The 21,477-nt window shown below is 41.8% G+C and overlaps 2 protein-coding genes, 1 non-coding gene and 1 pseudogene across 4 annotated transcripts; 1 reads left to right on the top strand and 3 right to left on the bottom strand.

The window, feature by feature from the left end:
* The first annotated feature begins 999 nt into the window (after positions 1-999).
* On the top strand, positions 1,000-2,362 carry LOC112881036 (annotated as a pseudogene).
* A 356-nt stretch (positions 2,363-2,718) lies between these two features.
* LOC112879482 (probable histone acetyltransferase type B catalytic subunit) lies at positions 2,719-6,989 on the bottom strand. The gene is made up of 10 exons (XM_025943740.1): positions 6,802-6,989; positions 5,980-6,021; positions 5,558-5,667; positions 5,358-5,426; positions 4,893-4,931; positions 4,729-4,802; positions 4,575-4,641; positions 4,155-4,233; positions 3,926-4,083; positions 2,719-3,677 (listed from the first exon to the last, which is right to left on the bottom strand). The coding sequence occupies exons 1-10, from the start codon at positions 6,875-6,877 to the stop codon at positions 2,994-2,996; spliced, it is 1,398 nt and encodes a 465-aa protein (XP_025799525.1). The 5' UTR covers positions 6,878-6,989; the 3' UTR covers positions 2,719-2,993.
* Positions 6,990-7,095: 106 nt separating this feature from the next.
* On the bottom strand, positions 7,096-7,168 carry TRNAF-GAA. The gene has a single exon. It is a non-coding gene; the product is annotated as a tRNA-Phe (tRNA).
* Positions 7,169-7,484: 316 nt separating this feature from the next.
* On the bottom strand, positions 7,485-20,197 carry LOC112881731 (probable LRR receptor-like serine/threonine-protein kinase At1g51810). 2 transcript variants are annotated; one of them, XM_025946566.1, is made up of 13 exons: positions 20,093-20,197; positions 19,414-19,948; positions 14,995-15,476; positions 12,445-12,583; positions 12,255-12,326; positions 10,570-10,641; positions 10,430-10,498; positions 10,120-10,271; positions 9,771-10,024; positions 9,478-9,604; positions 8,597-8,665; positions 8,315-8,504; positions 7,485-8,093 (listed from the first exon to the last, which is right to left on the bottom strand). In XM_025946566.1, the coding sequence occupies exons 1-13, from the start codon at positions 20,169-20,171 to the stop codon at positions 7,694-7,696; spliced, it is 2,640 nt and encodes an 879-aa protein (XP_025802351.1). In that variant the 5' UTR covers positions 20,172-20,197; the 3' UTR covers positions 7,485-7,693. The 2 variants fall into 2 exon arrangements, with proteins under 2 accessions (XP_025802351.1, XP_025802350.1); XM_025946565.1 differs by having other exon boundaries at positions 7,486-8,093; positions 9,771-10,033.
* Positions 20,198-21,477: the final 1,280 nt, after the last annotated feature.

The raw sequence follows: 21,477 nt of genomic DNA, 5'->3' as shown, positions 1-21,477 counted from the left end.
GGTAACTTGGCTCGTAGTGTATTCTACTCCAAAACAAAATACACTGTATATCCTTAATATATGCTTGTATATGCTGCAGTGCTGCACACCAGCACTTCTAAAGAAAGAAGGCTATTGCCATAGATGAGAGCGAGTCAACTAACTCAGCTTCAACGTACCGGACACGGGGGGACGACGACGCGCAGCCGGTCAGTTGTTGACCATTCCATGAGGCCGGTACGTGACAAACCAAATGACACGGTACGGTGACGCACCCGGCCAGCTCGTCATTCGGTCCCCGGGCTACGACGATGGCCGTCAACTCATTGTCGCCCTGGCTCGCTCGCTGAGTTAGGTATAAGGCCTCTCACTCTCCGGGTTTTAGGGTAGCCGCTAGATTAAGAGAGCTGCTTTGTCGATGTTCCCAATCGGAGTACTGTACTCACGATCGTCGACGCTGCGAAAGCGTCATGGAGATTCCTGCGGTGAGGTGGATTACGTGCGCGGGCTTCTGCATTCTTCCTGCACTTGGCACGTTTAGTGGCAGTCCGACGAGGACTCACCGTTGGAGGAGAACTCGACTAGCTTGGTCTTGTTTTCTCCCTCCTCAATGATGGGAGAGAGATTTTCCTTCTTGTAAAGGTAATTCTTGTGTGAAGGCAAAGAGGTGAGAGTCGCATTCGAGTAGTTCAAAGGGCTCCATGCCCTTCCAGCGGTATTGATGTTACAGTCAGGCCCAGAAGACTACCTAAAAAGGTTTCAGATTCATCATCCGAGTCCGAGTACTTGTTGAAGATGGGGGCCTCCCGGCAAGCGGTGGCTCCCACTTCCCCGTAGGCGCCCTTGCGAGCGTGGCACCCTGGCGCGCAAGCGGGCTACGGCGGCGGATCCTGAGTGGCGAGGCCGCAGGCGGCGGCAGGATAGGGCGCGTCGCAGCAGGGCTTCGCAAGGAGGCGGCGGCGCTGCAGGGTCCGTGCGCGAGAATAACAGGCGCACGGGAGCAGCAGCGACGCAGAGGGGATGGCCAAGGGGGCAGGGGCGCGCCCCTGGAACGCACGCAAGGCAAGAGCCTGGCGGCGGCAGGGCAGCTTGCGTCCCTGTAGGGGACGGGGGCTGCAGACTGGGTCGGGCTCGGCTGGGCTGGGCCGACTCGGTACTTTTATCTTTTTTTTTGGATATGCATTTTTAATTCAAAATAAATCTATAGAAGTGTAGATGATATATTTTGAATTCAAAAAATATTCAGAAGCATTCAAAAAATTTTGAGACAAAAAAACTTAGAGATGAAGTTGGACACAGCGAACCCAGATAAAATACTCGGAATGTTTTATAAAAGCTTCCAAAAATTGGATTAGATCCAAAAACATTGAACTGGGGAACACGTGTACGAGTGGCGCTTCAAGCTGCTCAAGGTATGCTGCCATAAAAAAGATAAGAATATATTTCTCTAAAGCAAACGCTTATTGTGCTGTTCATTCTCATTTTTATTTTTTGGTATTTTACTTGTTTGATATACGTACAGGCCTAGATTATTTGCACAGAAGTTGCAACCTGCCGATGGTTCACCGGGATGTAAAGACCAGCAACATTCTCCTGGGTCGAAATCTGCAAGCTAAAATAGCAGATTTTGGACTCAGTAAAACGTTTCTTAGTGATGGTCAGACCCACATATCAGCCTCTGCAGCTGGCACAGCTGGTTACATTGACCCTGAGTACGTCTCTCTCTGTCAATATTGTTGTGGTGCTTGTTTATCGTATCGCTGATGCTATTTGAATTACACGTAAATCGTGAATAGGTTAATTTGCCAAGTGGCAAGTAACAAAACAAACGAAAAGAAAAATTGAGACCCACTATTTGCAAGCAATTCTCCTATTGATGCAACCTTGGGTTCTAATAGGATGAGGCCAGCATGTCCGATGCTCTCCTTTTCTTTTAATGTGCTTTGCCTGCTGTTTTTTAGGTACTACCATACCGGAAGGCTCACGGAGAGCAGCGATGTTTACAGCTTTGGAGTTGTTCTTCTTGAGGTAGCCACTGGCGAGCTTCCAATACTGTAAGGAGTGGAACCTAGAAGATAGCCACTGGTGACACCAGCTCGATTACAGATGCACGGCTCGGAGGTGCCTACGACATCAGTTCCATGTGGAAGGTGGTTGAGACCACCCTGACGTGCACAGCAGATGCTGCTGCTCAAAGGCCAACGATGGAGACTCTTGTGGTACAGCTGAAGGAGTGCCTGGCGTTAGAGGAAGCTCGCCACAAAGACAGTAGCGCCAGGGCAAGCCCACGGAGTGATGTAGCAGATTTGGTGCCAGCGTCTGGTCCATTGGTAAGATGAACTTGCGCGGTTGTGCCTGCACCTGGGTTTAGATTGTTGGTGGCCAGATCTCTGTTATATATAGTAATTCTATAATGAGACTTCAGTAAATTGTTTTTCATATGAAGGTGGTGTGGTGAATCATGTGTGTACAAGTGCCATGGTGATGAAATGATTTGAAGCTTTCAAGGTTTTATGAGCATGTTCAATTGTATATACATGCATGTTTATGTTGAGACTAACCAGAGAGGTGATGGACTTGAGCTGAGGATTGCGGAGAAGCATTCATTTGGTGTCGGATCCTGACCCTGCAACAACTGACACTAGGTACCAGCTTTCAAACGGGAACCTGTACTGCATATCCACAAATAGATAATGGATCACAATCACCCTGAAACTGGATCGCAGGCGCCATGGGGTGTACTGTAAGAATCATTCCAAGATTTAGCACGGTTGCCAATCAAGTCAAACGTAACATTCTCATCAAAGATTCCAGAATTGGAATACATAATAATCCGATGGGAAGAAGTTCTACTCTGGACCTATTTTTGTGTTGGTTCTACAACTTATGAAGACAGTGTAACAACCAACATTTCCCTGTCTACCCTGAAGAGCCGGTCTATATAAAAGATCTCACCAAGAAAGCTTCCATAGCGTTCCCATGTTAGCATGATATAAAGCAAGGATCACCCAGGTTCACCGAGCCAACAGCTCTGCCAGCTTATCCTTCCCACGCGAGGCAACATTCTTCGCAACCCCAACAATCTCCTCCATTTGGTTGTCCACGAGCTCATTGAGCTGCTCCTCCTGGGTCTTGAGATCTTCTGGCTGCTGCTCAACTGTCTGGTCATCCGCATCCTCACAATCCTGTGTCCAGAACACAGCAAAGGACTCCTCCTCGTTCGCACTGCTTGGCATCTGCACCAGACGCTTCCCGTTGGTTCCAGTGGCGCCACCAAGGATTTCACCCTTGGTGCGGTCGTATATGCAGGCCCTGAAGTTGTCCATGCTCTTACGGTCCTCAGAATCAAGGCTTAGACAGACCAGAATTTCCCAGCACCGCAGAAACTGTTTCCTGTTGATCTTCAGCTTCTGCCGGACAGTTTCGGTCAGGTCAGCTGGCGGAACCATCCTCAAGCTGCAAGTCCTTTTTGACAGGTTGGACTCCTTCAGAGACGAGACCATAGCACTGAGCGCTGGCTTGATTGGATCAAATGTGAGAAGACGGAGGCAGTCCATAGATGAACGCACATACTGCAGGTAGTCTGAAGGATCTTCTATTGTTACATCATATATGTTCTCTGATAGTGCAGTAGAATTGATTGCCTCAAGAAGACGAAGGCCATGCCCTTCACCCTGATGAGGTGGCAGAACCAGTATCTGAAAATAAACAAAATCAAATCAGGAAAAACACCCAACCAGACTGAAACTTGCTTTACTTTTCAAATCATTTGGTTATGCAACTTTATCAAAGTCAGTTTAACATCTAAAAACAAACTGACAGCCCTTGGAACCTAGCAATACCATGGAATAACTTCAAAGGGATTTGACTAGATCATGGAGAATAACTTCATACACATATAAATGAAACAAATAGAAAGTACAGCTGTAAGGAGTAGAGGACCAACCTGGCTGATTCGCAATCGAGTGCTCTCAGGGTAATGATAAAAATTATGGACAGCTGCAAAACCTAGTAGCTGAAATTTTGGAACAGACTCTTGTGTTGTCTTCTTTACTACCAGAAGCATTTCCCATCCATGTTCTCCAATATCTATAGGAGTGGAACCTATAGTGCAATGATATCAGAAAAGAAGTCCCAAATAAAGCAGACTACTATATTTCAAAGCCTTCCGTTACCTTCAACCAGAAGCAGAACAAGCGGCACCAGACGAGAATAAAGGAATGCAGCAGCACCTTGGAGTTCAACTCGAACAATCTGGGAATCAAATATAAATCAATCTCAAGATTTTTGGGACCTGAATAGAGATGACACCTTGAACAGCAGGCTGAACATGAACTTACAGAGAAATAACAGACTCGAGTTACAGAGCAAACTATAAATTTTTGAATGCACAAAAGTGAATACATTTCAGCACAATGATCATGCTTTACATTGACGGACAAAAAATAGTGTCATAAATTGATCAGTGATAACACTTCAAAGAACAAACTTTACTTTAACCTATATCAATTAGATATGTTGATCTGAGATCAAATTTACACAAGTGTTACAAGTTACAAATCAAAAACATAAAAACAGAGGAACAAACAGATTACCTCAACTGTTGGATCTGATTCATTGGTGCCTTCATGCTTTATGGCATTACCATTTGTCACCACATCTCTACAATAAGAACAATTAATATGTCTTGCTTCTAAGCAATTCAAATTATTACTGATGCAGCATTCTACGGTTAGGAAATAAGAGTACCTGATATATTCGCATTCCTTTGAAAAGATTTGCAGAAATTCCTCTTTTTCTACCAAGTTTTCTCCAAAAATGCTCTGTCACAGAATGAATGAAGCTTAAGAAATATAAAACATTATGTGTGGAGGTTTCTTTGTTTAAACAATGACATTGTGAATGAAACAGACCTGAAGAACAGGCTTTAGATCTGTTATTCCTTTCCCTCCCTGGAAAATATCAGTAAAATGTTTTGTCAATGTCTTGAGGAAATCAGAAAGGACTAAAGTTATGTTTACTAACAAATACATGCCAAATGAAATTTTCAAATTATGGATTACATTGCTCACTCAACAACGGTAGTCAATGCATTCAAATGCCAAAGAAAAACAGCAAAGATGAGGAATGTTGGTTGAAGGTTTGAGTTGGTTTGCTGTGAGGTGTCATTGAGATGATTAATCCAAGCAATGGACAAGTAAAAACAAGCTCAAAGGTACTCGACAAGATTATAACCAAATTCTAAAGCAATACCAAATTACAGCTGGCAACCATATGCAGTAACTACACATGCTAAACTTACAGAAAATCATCTGTGCACGTAAAGAATTCGAGATTCAGCACAGATTGTGTGCTACAATCAAATACACAATACTCACATCAGATGTTTCCTCGAATGAAATATCAGCATATCCATGGAATGATATTGCACTTATCCACACATTTATCTGCAAAAAAGTACCATATCCAATACAGTCATGGTCAGATAACTAGCATGTCAAACTTATAGAAAGAATTAGTGGAAGAAAAAAGGCCTGGAGAATCTGCTATCTTAATAACAGTAAAATACTTTGCTTACCTTAAGATTTTTGTAACCATATATCTTTCCATCTTCACCAAAAAAATGGTTTAGGTCAAAAGGTTGAATAGAAGTGCAGTCCTCAGAGCCCGCCTCGTCAGGGTTCCTTGCTGTAATAAAACCAATAGTACAAAAAAAAATTAAGAGTTGCAGAAATCAAATTAATAGGATTATGATTCCATTGAATTCATTCAGTTCCAGGGCATACATATAACTGTCTAATTTACTGCAGTCAGTCGAATAAACCAATGAAAAACTTGTGATTTATTATTAGTTTTGAAGTTTGTTCTTTACTTTGATATGCAATAAGAGTCATAGAGGGATAAAGAGATAGGTTGCTAAAAATTGCAATTTGCATAAAAGGGATGAAATAGCTGCTAGAAATTGTAATTTACAGAGGATTGATGGGAGTAATTACACACCCAGAAACACTTTCATACACTCATTTGCCTCAACTCCAGCATCTGCACAGCAAAAGGAAATAGAAAGTGACTTAATCATTTAGCCTGCTTATACATTGTACAATATAGATAGGGGTGCCTAAGAGGACAGAAACACACAAGAGAAATTGGCATGTAACATCCACATGGAACGAACCGCACATGTAACTTGCATCTTCCAGAGCAAATCTTTCTAGGACTGGTACAACCACAGACAATATGACGGATATTTGTGTTTGTAAAAAGTGGAGTAAGTCTGCAATCTGAAGTAACACTAAGGCATACAATTTCATAAGGTGAAATTTAACCCGTGAGACTGTCCGAGACTCGTGAGGTCAGCGCATCAGAGTTTAACCAAGGTAAGAACAACTAGATCGACCCTACTCTAGGCAAGCAACCAATTCATTTCCACACAATGTGCAATCTCAGTCACAAAACAGTGCCAAGCCTAACAATTTAGCAACTCCTCACAGCCCTTCTGACTAACACAGAGCAGCTCCCCGTGTTTCCACGCTGCAGGCACCAAATCAAGCAAGGCCATCTGAATCCCAGCAAACAAACAAAATTCCGAGTAGCAGAGACACTTGAATCGGAAGGTAACCGAAACTATAGAGCAGCCGAGCCCCAAGCGTAGCCGCCAAGCCAAAAAATCAAAATCTCTATAGAATCTAAAAGAAAACATGCCGCAGCCGCCGCATCGCAGCACGACTAGACCTATCCGCGCCCCGGACGCGCCGCCAGACATATGAATCCAGGGTAAACGGGCCGGAAATGAGAGTGTGGGGCGTGGGTCGGGTTTGGTACCGATGCCGGAGAAGCCGACGCGGCGGCGCTTCTTGGGGTCGGCGGCGGCGTCGGTGCCCTTCTGCTTGAGCGCCATGGCCGCGGCCGATCTGGATGCGGAGGCGGGGGCGTGGAGGCTGCTAGGGTTTGGGGTTTTGTGGGGAGGGGAAGAGGCGGGAGATGTAGGCGGGAAAGAAATGGGGAATCGTTGCGGGGGGCGGCGGCGCGGCGGGCAAGTGTGTGAGAGAAGCCAGGGGCAGATTGGTAAAACAAAAATAGAAGAAAACGAATGGGAAAACGAAAAAATTAGAAAGATGCGGTGAGCGTGGATCGAACACGCGACCTTCAGATCTTCAGTCTGACGCTCTCCCAACTGAGCTATCCCCGCTATACGATGTACGTTTACAATAAATTTATATAATACTAGTGCAACATGATCCCCTCCAACTTTTGTATTGAATATTCATGGTTTGAAATGAACAACGCTATTTCATTCTCAAACCTTATTGATTGGTTTCGTTTTCCTTTTAAGCAAACGGCAGGAGCTCTACCGTTCATTCGAGGTACAAAACTATATACCAAATTTGGGCCCTTGGCCAGTCGCCTAACACAATACGAAAGCACACCACACCAGATGCAAGATACGAAAGATTACACGGTGCAAGTAAAAAATCCACGGCAACCAAAACTAACGGAGGGATCAGTGAAGGTACTATTTTATTTGGGACAACCATGGTTTCGAAGTTATGATTTCCTTCGCGTATTGGCATGTCAATCTTATTACCTGTCTACTCACCAATAACTAGGGATTGAAAACGAATGCACAGACAGACTCTAATGTGCCTTCACAATCCACATCAAGCTCACAGCACAGAAACCCCGATGTAGACTACAAAATGGACCAAACCAAACCTCATCTCAACGATGGACCAAACGAGGGCATCAAAGCCGCGTCATCACGCTGCACCTTTCGCGCCGGGACCCTGCAGTCGTTCACCCGAGCATCCTCCAGCGCCATGCTGTCCTTGAGCTGGGCCACGACGTCGGCCATCGTGGGCCTCGCGGTGCCGTCGTCCGCCGCACACGCCATGGCAATGTCGACAACCTTCCACATGGAGCTCACGTCGTAGGCGCCTCTGAGCCGTGAGTCGGCGATCGAGCCGATGTCGCCAGCGGCCATCCTCTGTTTCACGCGCTGGACGATGTGACCAAGGCCAGGCAGCTGCGGGGGCTCACCGGTGGCTGCCTCAAGTAAGACGATTCCGAAGCTGTAAACGTCGCTGCTCTCAGTAAGCCTTCCAGTGAGGTAGTACCTGAGAAAACCGAAGCCAAGAACTTCAGAGATAAATAGAGCACCAAACAAGCCTTATCACGTAATCACCTTAAATCTAGAGGCTGTGTGAAAAGGAAAACACGTTCCATACAACAATGACAATTTTGCTAGTTTTACTGCATATTCGAAATTTCGAAAATAAGCTACAACGAAAAAGGCACGAAAATGTAATAGTGTACCACAGGGGACAGATCGACATACTCTGGGTCCATGTAACCAGCAGTGCCAGCTGCAGTGACTGATATGTGAGTCTGAGTATCGCTAAGATATGATCTGCTCAGTCCCATATCTGCTATTTTAGCTTGCAGATTCCGACGCAAGAGAATGTTGCTGCTCTTCACATCCCGGTGAATGATTGGTGGACTGCATCCTTTGTGCAAATAGTCCAGGCCTATACATATAACAGGAATGCCTCGAGTTGAAAATATGAAAGAACGTATGACAGATTTGCTCACAAAATATCTAGTTGGCTGCACACCATACCTTGTGCAGCTTCAAGCACAATTCGTACACGCGTTCCCCAGTTCAGGATTTCAACAGCAGCATGTTTACCTTCATTGTAATAGAAGAACAGAACTGTGTTAACAACCTTCACATGTCAAGTTCAGCAAATTTGTGGAAATACGAAACTCATCCAGGTTTCTTGTTCTGATTCCCACTTCTCTATGCTAGAAATAAGACCAACCCTTTGATAAGATAAATATACGCATTGGCTGAAGTCATACAGCAAAAGGAAACAGGGTGTCATCCCTTTTCGAGTTAGATGTGATACATCATGCTGACAGAGTCAAGTAATTCCTTTTCGAGAACATGGATTGCGCGTGTCATTCCCCATACCTATGTAAACAACTCTATATAGCTGGATGCGCAAGGGGCATTCTGGCTCACTTAGGCACAAAACTTGTGTCCATGCTGTCCAACTGAGAGTTGAACGAAGATATGTAGATACCCCAAAAGGATTTTCTTTTTTCATATATTGGTCGAAATAACTAAAAAATTATTCGAGATGGTTCATAGTTCAAAACATGCATAGATATTTTAGATGCAATTTTAAAACAGTCTCATAGTTGTCATTTTCCTAATTAGTACTCCCTCTATTTGGAAATAAATGAAGCTTTAAAAATATGTGTCTAGATTTCCTCAACTTTGACCATGAACATACACAAAACTATATACGTTAGTCACATGAAAGTAGTACAATTGGACTTGTTATTAGAAACACTGTAAAATTACGGTTTAGACGTTTTAATAACATATTGCTTTGAAAACTAACACTCAGAGCTTCTTATTGGAGACCGTATCTTGTCCAAAGCATAATATATTCTTGAATAGTATGAGTACTTGAATAAGATAGGAAGATAAACCTCTCAGATGATCGTAAAGACTGCCTTGAGACATGTACTCATAAACAAGGGCTAAATGATTTTTCTCCCAGCAGTAACCCACCAAAGAAACTATATTCCTGTGATGCACCTTTGTCAAGCTCTGAACCTGTGTCACAACATTACAAACATAGAGAATATATATTAATAACTGCCACATAAGTTCCTTGAGTGTTGTGTGACTCATGCCGTTTATTCACATGTGTGCCAATTGCCATGCAAAATTATATTGCTGGTGAGTCAAGAATATTCCATGGTGGCTGAAATATTGATACCTCAGCTAAAAATTCATCTAGCCCATGTGATGATGACTCAGAGCGCATCTTGGCAGCAACCATGGTACCATCTTCTAAACGACCATAATAGACAAGTCCAAAACCTCCTTGTCCTATGAGCCGTTCAAAATTATGGGTAATATTCTCCAGATCCTTATACGTGAACCTCCTACTCTCAGAATCTTGTAGGTGATCCCCTTGAGCTTTCATACTTATTGGAGCACTCTCCAGTTGCAGTTTTCCTGTGCGATTTTCTACAGAAACTGGTTGCGCAAGTATGAGATGTATAACAGAAATACTAAGTAAACAGCAAATATACATGCAAGGACTAGAGCAACAGGATACACACCATTAGACTTTCTTTTTGCTCTCCAGATGAAACATGCAAGAAAAAGTGCAGCCACAACAAGCACAGGGACAACAACTGAAGTAATTAAGACAGCTGCATTTTTTCTTGATGAACTTGTCCTTTTGTCACATGCACTTGTATCAGAATCATATCTGAAATACACAAAGACAAAAGGACAGATTTTAGTCTGGGGGAGTAGATTGTCTTTGCCGGGTTACATGTTTAAAGATCACAGAAACAGATACTATCCGAAATTCACAATTATAGTAAGGGGAAAAGGAAAGAAGAAAACCATGAAGAAAACCATAACCTGAAAATAAGTGATCCATTGTAATTTGTGCAAAGGGAATCGCCACTCAGATTGTTGCCAGACACATTTCTGTAGAAAGTGAAAATAATTTGGTAACGTCCCTGCTATGTTATAAACTGTATACAAATACATCCACTTACAGAACTCGTAGGGAGGGCAAACTTGATAAGGAATCAGGTATTGGCCCGCTTAAGTTGTTATAAGATAGATCCCTGAAATATTTACACCACTATAGTGAGCAAGCCCAGAAAATATAGGCATTTATTTCAGACCCTACACTGATGAGTTATGATAAAAATCTGGGTTCTATTTATATAGAGTTGCAGCACTACATGTTCCCAACTATTTAGCTAGTCATAGGCGATAAAAAGGGCATACAGAGAAGTTCTGAAGCATAATCATGACAAGTATGAATGTATGATTGTTCATCACCATCAGTGAATTTTCTCATTTTAATATGAAACTCAAATATGTTGTAGGGATACTGTCAAAATCATAGAGGAATATATGTTAAAGATTGGAGAATTCGGTAACTTACAGATTGGAAGAAAAATTAAACATGTGGGTATGCCAAATATGGCCATCATGAAAGAGACGTTCTCCTATAATAGTCTCATCTATTTATGACAAACTATATACTGTGCAACATAATGGAGCATGCACCTCAACGTGATGTTTGTTAGAGTGTGTTTAGCCTAGCTTTAGCTTCAACATATTGTGACTTCCAAGGTTTAAGTTATAACCAAACAGACAGCTGATTTGATCTTCTTATATAGTTCCTATCTCTTTGGCTTGAAAGCAAAATCTTACTGAGGGTGGCTTATCGCATTACTGCAATAACTTTACAAAGGCCTAAAGAATGGACTCACAGAAACAAATTCCTAGACTGATTCAGCATACTAACATGATTAGCCCAGAACATGTAAATCTTAGGAAGTACTTGTACAAAATAAGCTTACACAATTCATAGCATAACCCTAGTCCTGGCTCTCCAGGAGTTTAATGACAACAATTGTTGCAAAGTTTCCTGAATTTCTAAACAAAAAGAAAACTCAGTGGAAAGAGAAGGAAATCTGCACTTAGCAAGGACTTGGAAGGAAAGGCTCCTCTCTATCCTCCCTCATCATACTGGATCATACAACAGTGTCTCCTCGAGTACCACCTTTCCATGTATTTTATACAACGACTCTTTTTTTTAAGGAAAATGGAGCATTAACTCTCCTAGTTTCCTGTTCATTTACGTGCCCCGTAGCATAAAACAACTGTGTAGTGTTAACAAGGTATCAAGAAAGTACACTAGGTTCTCTAAACATTGAGCCATCTGCTTAAGAGAATTCTAAAATGCAATATATATTTTCAGTAGGTCTTTAGGCTATTAATACCAATTGTTAGAAATCACTCCATCTCTCTTGAGTGTATATCACAAACATACTAGCTTTTTGCTCTGGTGGACACACACAAGTGAAAAACAACTCAAGTAGTTTTTGGTCAATGCGGCAAAACACTAGCCCCTCATCGTTTCTCATTTATTTATTTAGCTGATATAGGGCTATACAGCTCTCCATGATATGCTCCTAGTTAATGCAGTCGATGCCTCCTATGATTTGCCCATATTCTCCTAAACTATAAACTGAAATCTAGCTAGCACTAATAGCAATGAACCTAGACAATAGCCGAACCTGGACACAATTCTCTGGTAACAAGATTAATGCTAACATGTTCGATCATTCTTGGATGCACAACGGGATTCTCATTCATGGCAAATTTAGATTTCTGACAGAAACTGTAGAGGGCCGAGGGCATGAGCAGGTCATGTAGCACTTACAAATTCTCGAGCGCCGTAAGCTTTGAAAAATTTGTAGATAAGACACCACGCAAGTTGCTCTTTGAGAGGTCTCTGCATTGCAATTTGCAATCCAACATTGAGATCAGACGCACCAATAATAAACTGGACTACTAGTACTTGTAAGAATAAAAATACAAGGAAACGAAAGGATATGCTTTTGGATACTCACAATGATGTTATCCTCGTAGTCTTACCACTTGTATTGCTGCATTCCACACCGTCCCAAGCATAAATGGTTGGGAAACATGGATCACCCGTCCAGTTTTTCTTCACGCCATACTCGAATTTGATAGCCATGATGGCGTCAACTTGTGAAGAAAAAATAAGTCAGAATGGATGTGTGAGAACTGAGTGGCAAACATTCAGGTTCATGGTTTCAAGGCAGGTGCATGTGCAAGAGGAGAAAAATAATTTTCGAAGCATAATGCTTGGCAAAAATAACATTTCAACCTCACTCGTGTTTCTTAAACTAGGAGAGAAATCCAAAATAAGACGACAAGGGGTGAACCCATATCGGCAAGATAACCTTCCGCGCCATTTGATCGAGCACCGTGAGCGCAGGCAGGTCAGGTAGATGCCGAAGACGGTGGCAAGAATGAGCCCACCCCCCCCCCCCCACAGCTTCCTCCATGGCCGTAGCCTGCGCCTGACTCTTGTCTCGGGCTCTCGGCGTCGCCAAGAAAACGAACTATCACTATATGGGATGGCCCGGCCAGTAACCTCCTCATCAGTCTATTGCTATTTGCGTATATTGGAGCCGTCTATAGATGATTTCATGTAATAACATGTCTTGCGACGACCGAACATACCACCTATTGTCCACCTCTACAATCTACAATACGTTGTCACTTTTGTTGTCTCTTTTGTTGTCTCGTACTACCATATTCTTTAATTTATGGAATAAAAAAAATATTGTGAGTAGTATGATAACAACAACATGTACAATGAGTAAGTGGTCTCATAGTTTCTTAATTTTAACCTATGAGGCGGTTGTCTCGTGAAGCAACCATCTCGTTCTCTCTCCTCACCCTCTTTCCTCCACATCATCAAAATCCTACGTAGATACATATGAGACAACCTATAAAACCACTGACATAGCAATGTACTTACCCTAACTGCAATACTTTTCATCCTTTCCAACAATACCCACCTTCCAATACCCCTAGATATCGTTATCTTCATAACCCTACAGATATCCTTTCCATCCTTTCCAACAATAATTCTAGCGATAGCCGTACGACAACAGCATTGCTGACGGTGCAGTGGGAGAGCGGCGGCACCCAGGTGGAGGAACAACGGAAGTAGTGAGAAAAAAATTGATTTTCAGTCTTCAATTTTTATGGGTTCGCACTCCCTTAACCCTAACAAGTGATCCAATATGATGAGTATAATGTATCTAATCTGGATGAAAAATATTTTAAATTTTACTCTTTTATTTATAGTATAGATAGATAGATATTGCTATTGTATTATTTGTTGTTAACTTAGAACTTTCTACCCCAACAGTGAATTGAACAAATTTTTCAAAGGAACCACCGTACCTGTTGGATTGAATTTAATTGTTTTCACAAGATTTTGGTGTTTACTTGAATGCAAGATCATGCTAGATAAATTTACATAAAAATGACCAAAGTACTGGTTTAGTTGAACTCATGTGGTTTGGCCGATCCCAATCTTACCTCGTGCCAAGAAAAATTAGTTGGAATCACAAGAAGCGTAGGATATAGATCGGCTGAATCCAAAGGTTCGGATGAAACTCACTTGGATCGATGAGTCCATCAAAATAAGCAATTGATAAAATAATCAATTCATTATGCAACTAGCCTAAGAAAACAATCCAATGCATCCAAATCACTGTGTGGTGCGTCAGATGACTAAGAGAGCGGGTTCGGCCGAATTCCCACTAGCACCTGTGGACCCTAGGATCACTTTGGACAATGAGCTACCAACTCCACGAGGACATCCACGCCGTGCCCGTGGCAAGGCGGTGGAATAGAGGATTAGTCGAACTGGACCCATAGCCAACCATCTCGCCCTTCACGACCTCCTATTCTTAACCGGTATAATCAAGCTATCAATCAAAGTTCGGGGCTCATTTAAAGATATACAAGAGAACAAGAGCTCCTAGGCGAAGCGCTAGCAACACTACACTTACAAAAATAGGAGAGTGGTAGGTTGAGAGTGACGGAGGGAGCCAGAGCTGCCGGCCCCTCTTCCACTTAGTACTTTGACAGATGCAGCTTAATTTCGAGTAACATCCTGATCTTGTCTGATAACACTAGTCTTTTTGATTAATTGAGTTTCAGCTCTTCCTGCTTGCATTGTCTATAGGTTCCTCGTTCACTATTAAGTAGGCTAGGCTTATTTTTTGTGGGTGCTTTTCTCTTATGGCGAGTAAAGTAATGATCAATAGTGTGGACGCCGTATCTAGAAAATTGTGAAGTGTGGTACCCAAGTACCCAACATCAAAATAGTTTATGCTCGATGAAATATGCCCAATACATTATACTTATCATGTTTATGTGAAAATAGTTATAGTGTTGTAAAGTTTAACTTGCTATTCTTTTCCAAGAGAATGTTAACACGCACCAGAGACATAAAATTAAACTTAAGTTGGTTGTCTCCATCACATAGAAAAAACATGATACTGATAAACAGATAGTCAATCCAAATCTGAAAACAGAAAGAGAATGAGGAGTCAGAGAAGTGAAGAACTCACAGTCATCAGGAAATGTCGTCGGAGTGTCAAAGGCAAGCAGAGTGTATATCTCAATCGCATTTAACATCGGGGGCAGCTCGGAGACAGCAGAAGCGACAAGAGTGATGTTATAGTTGCCGTCGCTGGCCCTGTACCATCCGGAGCTACACACGGTAGAAGATGCCAGATACTGCGGTCTGTAAGGCTTGTCGCTCGGCCCCAGCCGGTTGCCGTTGAAGTAGATGTCGAACTCCCGGAGCTGGGCACTCTGGAAGTCGGCGAAGTGAAGTAACACCATGAACGAGTACGCGGGCCTGTTCTGCGCCTGCCACCACTTGTAACTGAGTGCTGTGTTGTTGCCGGTGGCTGTAGCAGCTGTCTGGAGAACGGCCACGGGCTCCACGAAGCTCGGATCCGGCTGCATGTTCTGTGCGGTGGAGAGGTTCCTCCATTGAGGGTCGAAACCCCTCCACCAGTAACGATCGTACGGATCGTCAGGAAACCTTCATAAAATCAGTTAAAAGGTTATTAGCCACTGCAGTCCACCATGGAGTTACCATATATAAAGGGGAGGGACATGGATAATGCACGATGTTATAAATGACTCACGTCAACACAATGTCTCATCCAAGACATGTAAACGGACAATAATTAAGAGTGCTCAAGAGATATTAAGTGTGCTCATCATGTCAATATATACAAGGTCTCATTCAAAGCTTTGGATATTAAGCTTGCACCAGCAGTCCATTTCTACCCAAGCTTTGGATATCAACACAAGATCTCATTCAAACCCTAAACTCTATACGATTATGTAGCACACTAGTATATTCATATATAGGGTAAGAATTAGAAGATCCTAGAGGATTGAGTAGAGTTGTGTAAGAGCGATAATCATTTACGCTTTTAGAGTTCTGCTTAAAAGAATTTCTTATCGGCTTTGCGAATTTCTTATTCTCTTATCACGATTGCATCAAACGCTATCATCTAAGATTTTTTGCGAGGTTCATCCATGTTGTTCTTGATATAATGCAAGCTCACGTTATACTCATAATTATCCTTTTTATTTAAATTTCAGGGTTGATGCGCATAATTAGGGGTATCAAATTTTAACACACTATATCTACATGATTAGCCCTCTAATGTTTTGTCTTTAATTAATATTATACGAGCTTATGCTTTCTTAGGTGAAATTTTCACTACGTTTTGGTAGATATGGAATAATTTTCTGAAAGCAATAAATATTGAACATTCTCGATGCTTTCGTTAATATATATAAGGCATATTTTATTTTATACAGTTTTAAAAGTTCTAATATGTCATTCCTTTTTAGATGGAGTCCAAGCTACTTTTCATGGAGGATGCTAGCGTCCGCCTAGTTGAAGTGGACACGAGCTCCGCCCACCCCCCAGCTACGTACGATTCAGTAGGTGTCATATTAGCTGCAAAAGCCGACCTGGTAGCTGCCCAGCGCGCGCATCAGCTGTTATGGCCCAAAAACTGTTCTAGCGTGCACAGCAGTTCATTTCTAAATCTGGTTTGTTATGCTGCTACTGCTGCCATTTTTAATCTCATTAATATCCAAGCTTCACCCATATAATATAGGGAAAAGTCGGGTTTACACCTCTGAACTATCTCAAAAGTCCGATTTTCGACATTCAACTACAAAATCGGATAATAGAGACCATCCAACTGTCAAAACCGGGTAAATTTGGCCTTTTGGGTGGTTTCAAAGGTGGTTTTTTTATTTTGTGAGAATTAAAAATATTCAAATTTAAACTAAAAATTCATAAATAATTTATTTTAAATTAAAAATAAATAGAATGGGTATCAAAAGTTTATTAAAATTGTAACTTATCTATTGGCACTTTGCTCGTTAGTTATTCGGATCCAATTTTATCATATTCATAGTATTTGGTTGTTTATAGTTATGCCTACTATATTTGAATAAATAAGATTCAAATAGAGTAATAATGGATAGGTTATATTTTTAGAAAAATTTTGGTACTAGTTTCATATTTTTCTAATTTAAATTAAATTAGTTTGATTTTTAAAATCTAATTAGAATTTTTTTAATTTTTTAAAATACAAAACCATCTTTGGAAACCACACAAAGGGTCCAACTTATCCGATTTCGACAGTTGGATGTCTTTATTATCTGATTTTATAGTTAAAGGTTGAAAATCAGACTTTTACAATAGTTGGACGGTGTAAACCGGACTTTTCCCCGGTTGTACAGTCTTATTTATTTTGTTTATCTATTAGTTATTTTATTTCACAATCTTCTTTAAAATTCTTATAGTAGTCATGACTTATTCCACCCAATTATTTGTTTCTCCTCTACTTTAGGTTTTCTAACATATTTCAATACATTCTCATAATATGTTCAAATTATTACACGCTGTAAGCATCTAGGCCCTTAAGATATGTTTCGGTGATTAATGACAAACATTATTGTGACTAATGAGTTTGTGCAGCTTAATAGATTATTATCGCTCATTTAGTCATAAGTCAAAAGAGACCCCTAATTTTCGTTATTCAAAAAAGCGATCTCGGCATTCAAATCAATTATATGTCAAGACTAAGGATCTTTCTAGTCCTAAGTGTCATAAGGTTGAGAAGGACACTTAGGTTAGTATAGGTTTTGTAGTTTTGTAGTGATCGCACTATTAAGAGGGGTTAAGGCTAAGTAACTTGAGCATGGACATGGTCATTTGAAAATGGATGCACACAATGGTCACTCAGGTTTCTAGAAGCTCAAATAAGTGGTTCTCAACTTATATCTCAAGAATATTTGGATTTCATTCAAGACTCAAATCAGAAAAGGCAAAATCAGGAAAAGTCCTTAACACCGGTTTAACCGACGCCTAAACTTTTATATACGTCGGTTAAACGAAGTCAGCAGAGTCTGGACAAGTCAGTACACCGGTTAAACCGACGATATTTGAAATGGGACGTCGGTGCAGTTGTCCAGAGACTTGGTTTTTCAGTTGATCAATGGACAACTACACTCACCGGTTAAACCGACGATATTTGAAATGGGACGTCGGTGCAGTTGTCCAGAGACTTGGTTTTTCAGTTGATCAGCGGACAACTACACTCACCGGTTAAACCAATGATACGTCGGTTAATCTGCCCAAGCTGTAACGGCTAGTTTTCAGAAGGGGTAGTTTACGTTCACCGGTTAAACCGACGATGACTATTGGAGGTACGTCGGATTAACCGGCGCTACGCAGTTTTCTGGCAGCTTTTTCTCCAACGGCTCTATTCGTGTGAGCTGCCTATATATATACCCCTCCAATGGGTCATTTTGCTACTCTTGATACCAGACAACATCCAAACACTTATACTATAGTCAAGAGCCACCTTGAGCTTCATCATTTCACATACTTGTTCATTCAATCATTCAAGAAGCAAGATTAAGGACTTGAGTAGAGAGAAGCTTGTGTGCATCCGTTCTTGGTGATCGGTTCTTGTTCAAGTGAAGGCCTTAGCTTGTTACTCTTGGTGATTGGCATCACCTAGGCGATCTTGGTGATCGAGGTGTTTCTCGCGGAGCTTGCCAAGGATTGTGGAAGCCCGGAGAAGAAGATTGTACGTGGCTTGATCTCCACCACACCGGGATAGTGAACGGAGACTCTTAGTGAGCGCCCTCGTCTTGGTGACTTGGGAGGTGACAATACTCTTTGTGAGTGTCACAACGTGGATTAGGGGTGTGTGCCAACACATCGATACCACGGGAAAAAATCCGGTTGTCTCTCGTCCACTTTCTTTATTCAAGCATTTACTTTCATGCAATTTATTCATATGCTTGACTTAGGAATCATTGCTTTGCTCTACCTTACTAGGCTTAACCTCTATTTTTATCTCTCCTAGTTTGAGTAGGTAGCTTAGTTACCCGGTTGGTGAATTGGTGCCTTTCTAGCTTTGCATAGGTTAAGATTGCTTTACCTTGTTTTAGAAATTGAAAAAGGCCCAATTCACCCCCCTCTTGGTCCATCGATACTTTCACACGCTTATAATTATTTCAAGAGTTATATGATTTATATCATATGTATATTTTTTGTGTCAGAGTTTTCATGATTTATTCCAAGTGTATATTTTTTCACGATTCATATGATCTACCCCATGTGTATATATGTTTGTTTCATGAGTTTTCTAATTTGTTCTATATATGTTTTATTCAAAGGGTATGTAACATGATCTGTTCCATGTGTGTATTGTTTGTTCTATGAATTTTATAAATTTATTCTGTATGCATATTTTTTTGTTCTACGAGTTTTTATGAATTGTACTCCGTAACCTATACGAATTAAAAAAAAAAACCCTGCCACTGAACTCGCCAGCTGTTGTCAAACTGAATTTATTTTTCCGTGTTTCTTTCAATCGCGAACTCTATACGTACTAGGATGTGCGAAAGGGAAAGTATATATACATCCATACCTTGTAAATTTACCACCCATATTACTCCGTACATATATGGACATGGTCTGGTTGGCCATGAGCGCCGGATACAAGGCGTCCCCGAGGCGCCTCAGCTCCAGGATGGACAGGAACGGCGCGCCATGGCCGGTGTTGAGCAAGCACACCGACGCCCAGCCGGCCCAAGCGACGAAGAGCACCTCGTACGCCACGTCGTCCCTGACGAGCACCGTGTCCCAGTAGTTGGCCCCCAGGTGCACGTCGAACTCCATGGCCGAGCTGTCGTTCGTGCCGTCGTGGTTGCCGTACCTGGCCTCCAGCCGGGCCAAGTACTTGGCGCCGGCCACCGTGGGCAGCGCGTAGCAGTTGCGCACGCCGGACGGGAAGCTCCTGACCGTCTGGTAACGCCGCCCAAACTGGCTCTCGTACTCGGGGGCCACTTTGAGATTCTCGCCGGCGTCGGCGTATGCGCCGTCGGAGACGTAGACGATGCCGCTGTCGGGGTCCATGTAGCCGCTGTACTCGTCGTCCAGGCCGCAGTCGATGCTGAGGAACCCTGCATTCTCGTACACACATTCAAAGCGAAATGAAACGGCGGACCCGAAAAAAAAAAGCGAAATCAAACGGACAAGGAACAAGAAGCAACAAGCACATAAGATCATTTGTAAAAGCTAGCAAAGATTATTGTAGATTATTTAACCTGGCTGGCCGGCGACATGATGAACCGCTTGGGCACTAAGCACCAATAGTACTGCAGCAAGTAAAACTAGGAACGCCATCGATCGAGATCGAGAAGTCTGAAAATTGTGACCTTTTGATTGCTTGGGCAATATGGAAAGCGAGGAATATATAATAAAATGCTGGTTCGGTCAAGAAGAAGTCTCCTAACACAGCCAACCGAGGTAGTGTTCATGGGCCTTGTCTTTTCTACAAGACTGCTGGAGTGCATGCTGCCCGAGGAGCGCCATAACAAGCGTGTGGACTGGAGTGTGAACCGCGTGATGACATGGCTTCATGAATTTCGATGAAATGATGTCCTTCCTCTGTACAGAAATATAGGGCATATGTTTTAATATTTTATTTCGTAAGAGACAAGATTTTGGCTAACAATTACTCATTCCATACGTTATTTGTGTGGTACAAATACAAAATAAATCATAAGTTAGTGCTTTTGGATAGCGAATGCAATCACACTAATTTTGTATCCAAGATTTATGTAGGTCGTAGGCTCGTACTAGCAAAACAGAGTAAAATACACCGTCGGACCTTAAACTTGGCTCCAGGTGTCATCCAGATCTCCAAGCTTTCAAAATACACATTCAGATTATTAAAATTGCTAATCGTATCACGTGAGGTTCAAATCATAGTTGTTTAAACTAAATCGAAAGTTATATAATTTGTTCAAATACAAAATTATACACAAAACATATACAAGAAAAAAATCATAACAAATTTACTTGTACAAATATGTTCAAATACAAAAGCTCTTAAAAATTTTGTACGAAAATTAAACTCATATGATAGAAATTGTAAAAAATTAGAAAATAGAAAAATAAATTTGGAGGAAACATTGAGAAAAATGTTAGGACAACGTTTTGAAACAAAATTTTGGAGAAAATTTTAAAAATATAAGAGTTGAGCATAAAAATTCAAAAATAAAATTTAGACCCATATGTAGGTTCCACGTCAATATAAATACTTCCACCTTATAATTTAAAAATGGTAACTTGGCTCGTAGTGTATTCTACTCCAAAACAAAATACACTGTATATCCGTAATATATGCTTGTATATGCTGCAGTGCTGCACACCAGCACTTTTAAAGAAAGAAGGCTATTGCCATAGATGAGAGCGAGTCAACTAACTCAGCTTCAACGTACCGGACACGGGGGGACGACGACGCGCAGCCGGTCAGTTGTTGACCATTCCACGAGGCCGGTACGTGACAAACCAAATGACACGGTACGGTGACGCACCCGGCCAGCTCGTCATTCGGTCGCCGGGGCTACGACGACGGCCGTCAACTCATTGTCGCCCTGGCTCGCTCGCTAGGAATGAATGAATCTTTCAGCGTAGAGTTTTGCTG

Source organism: Panicum hallii, chromosome 2 (assembly GCF_002211085.1).
Source record: "Panicum hallii strain FIL2 chromosome 2, PHallii_v3.1, whole genome shotgun sequence".
In the NCBI taxonomy this organism is placed as follows: Eukaryota; Viridiplantae; Streptophyta; class Magnoliopsida; order Poales; family Poaceae; genus Panicum; species Panicum hallii.
Note: the sequence above shows the minus strand (reverse complement) of the source record. Positions and strands in the feature narration are given on the sequence as shown.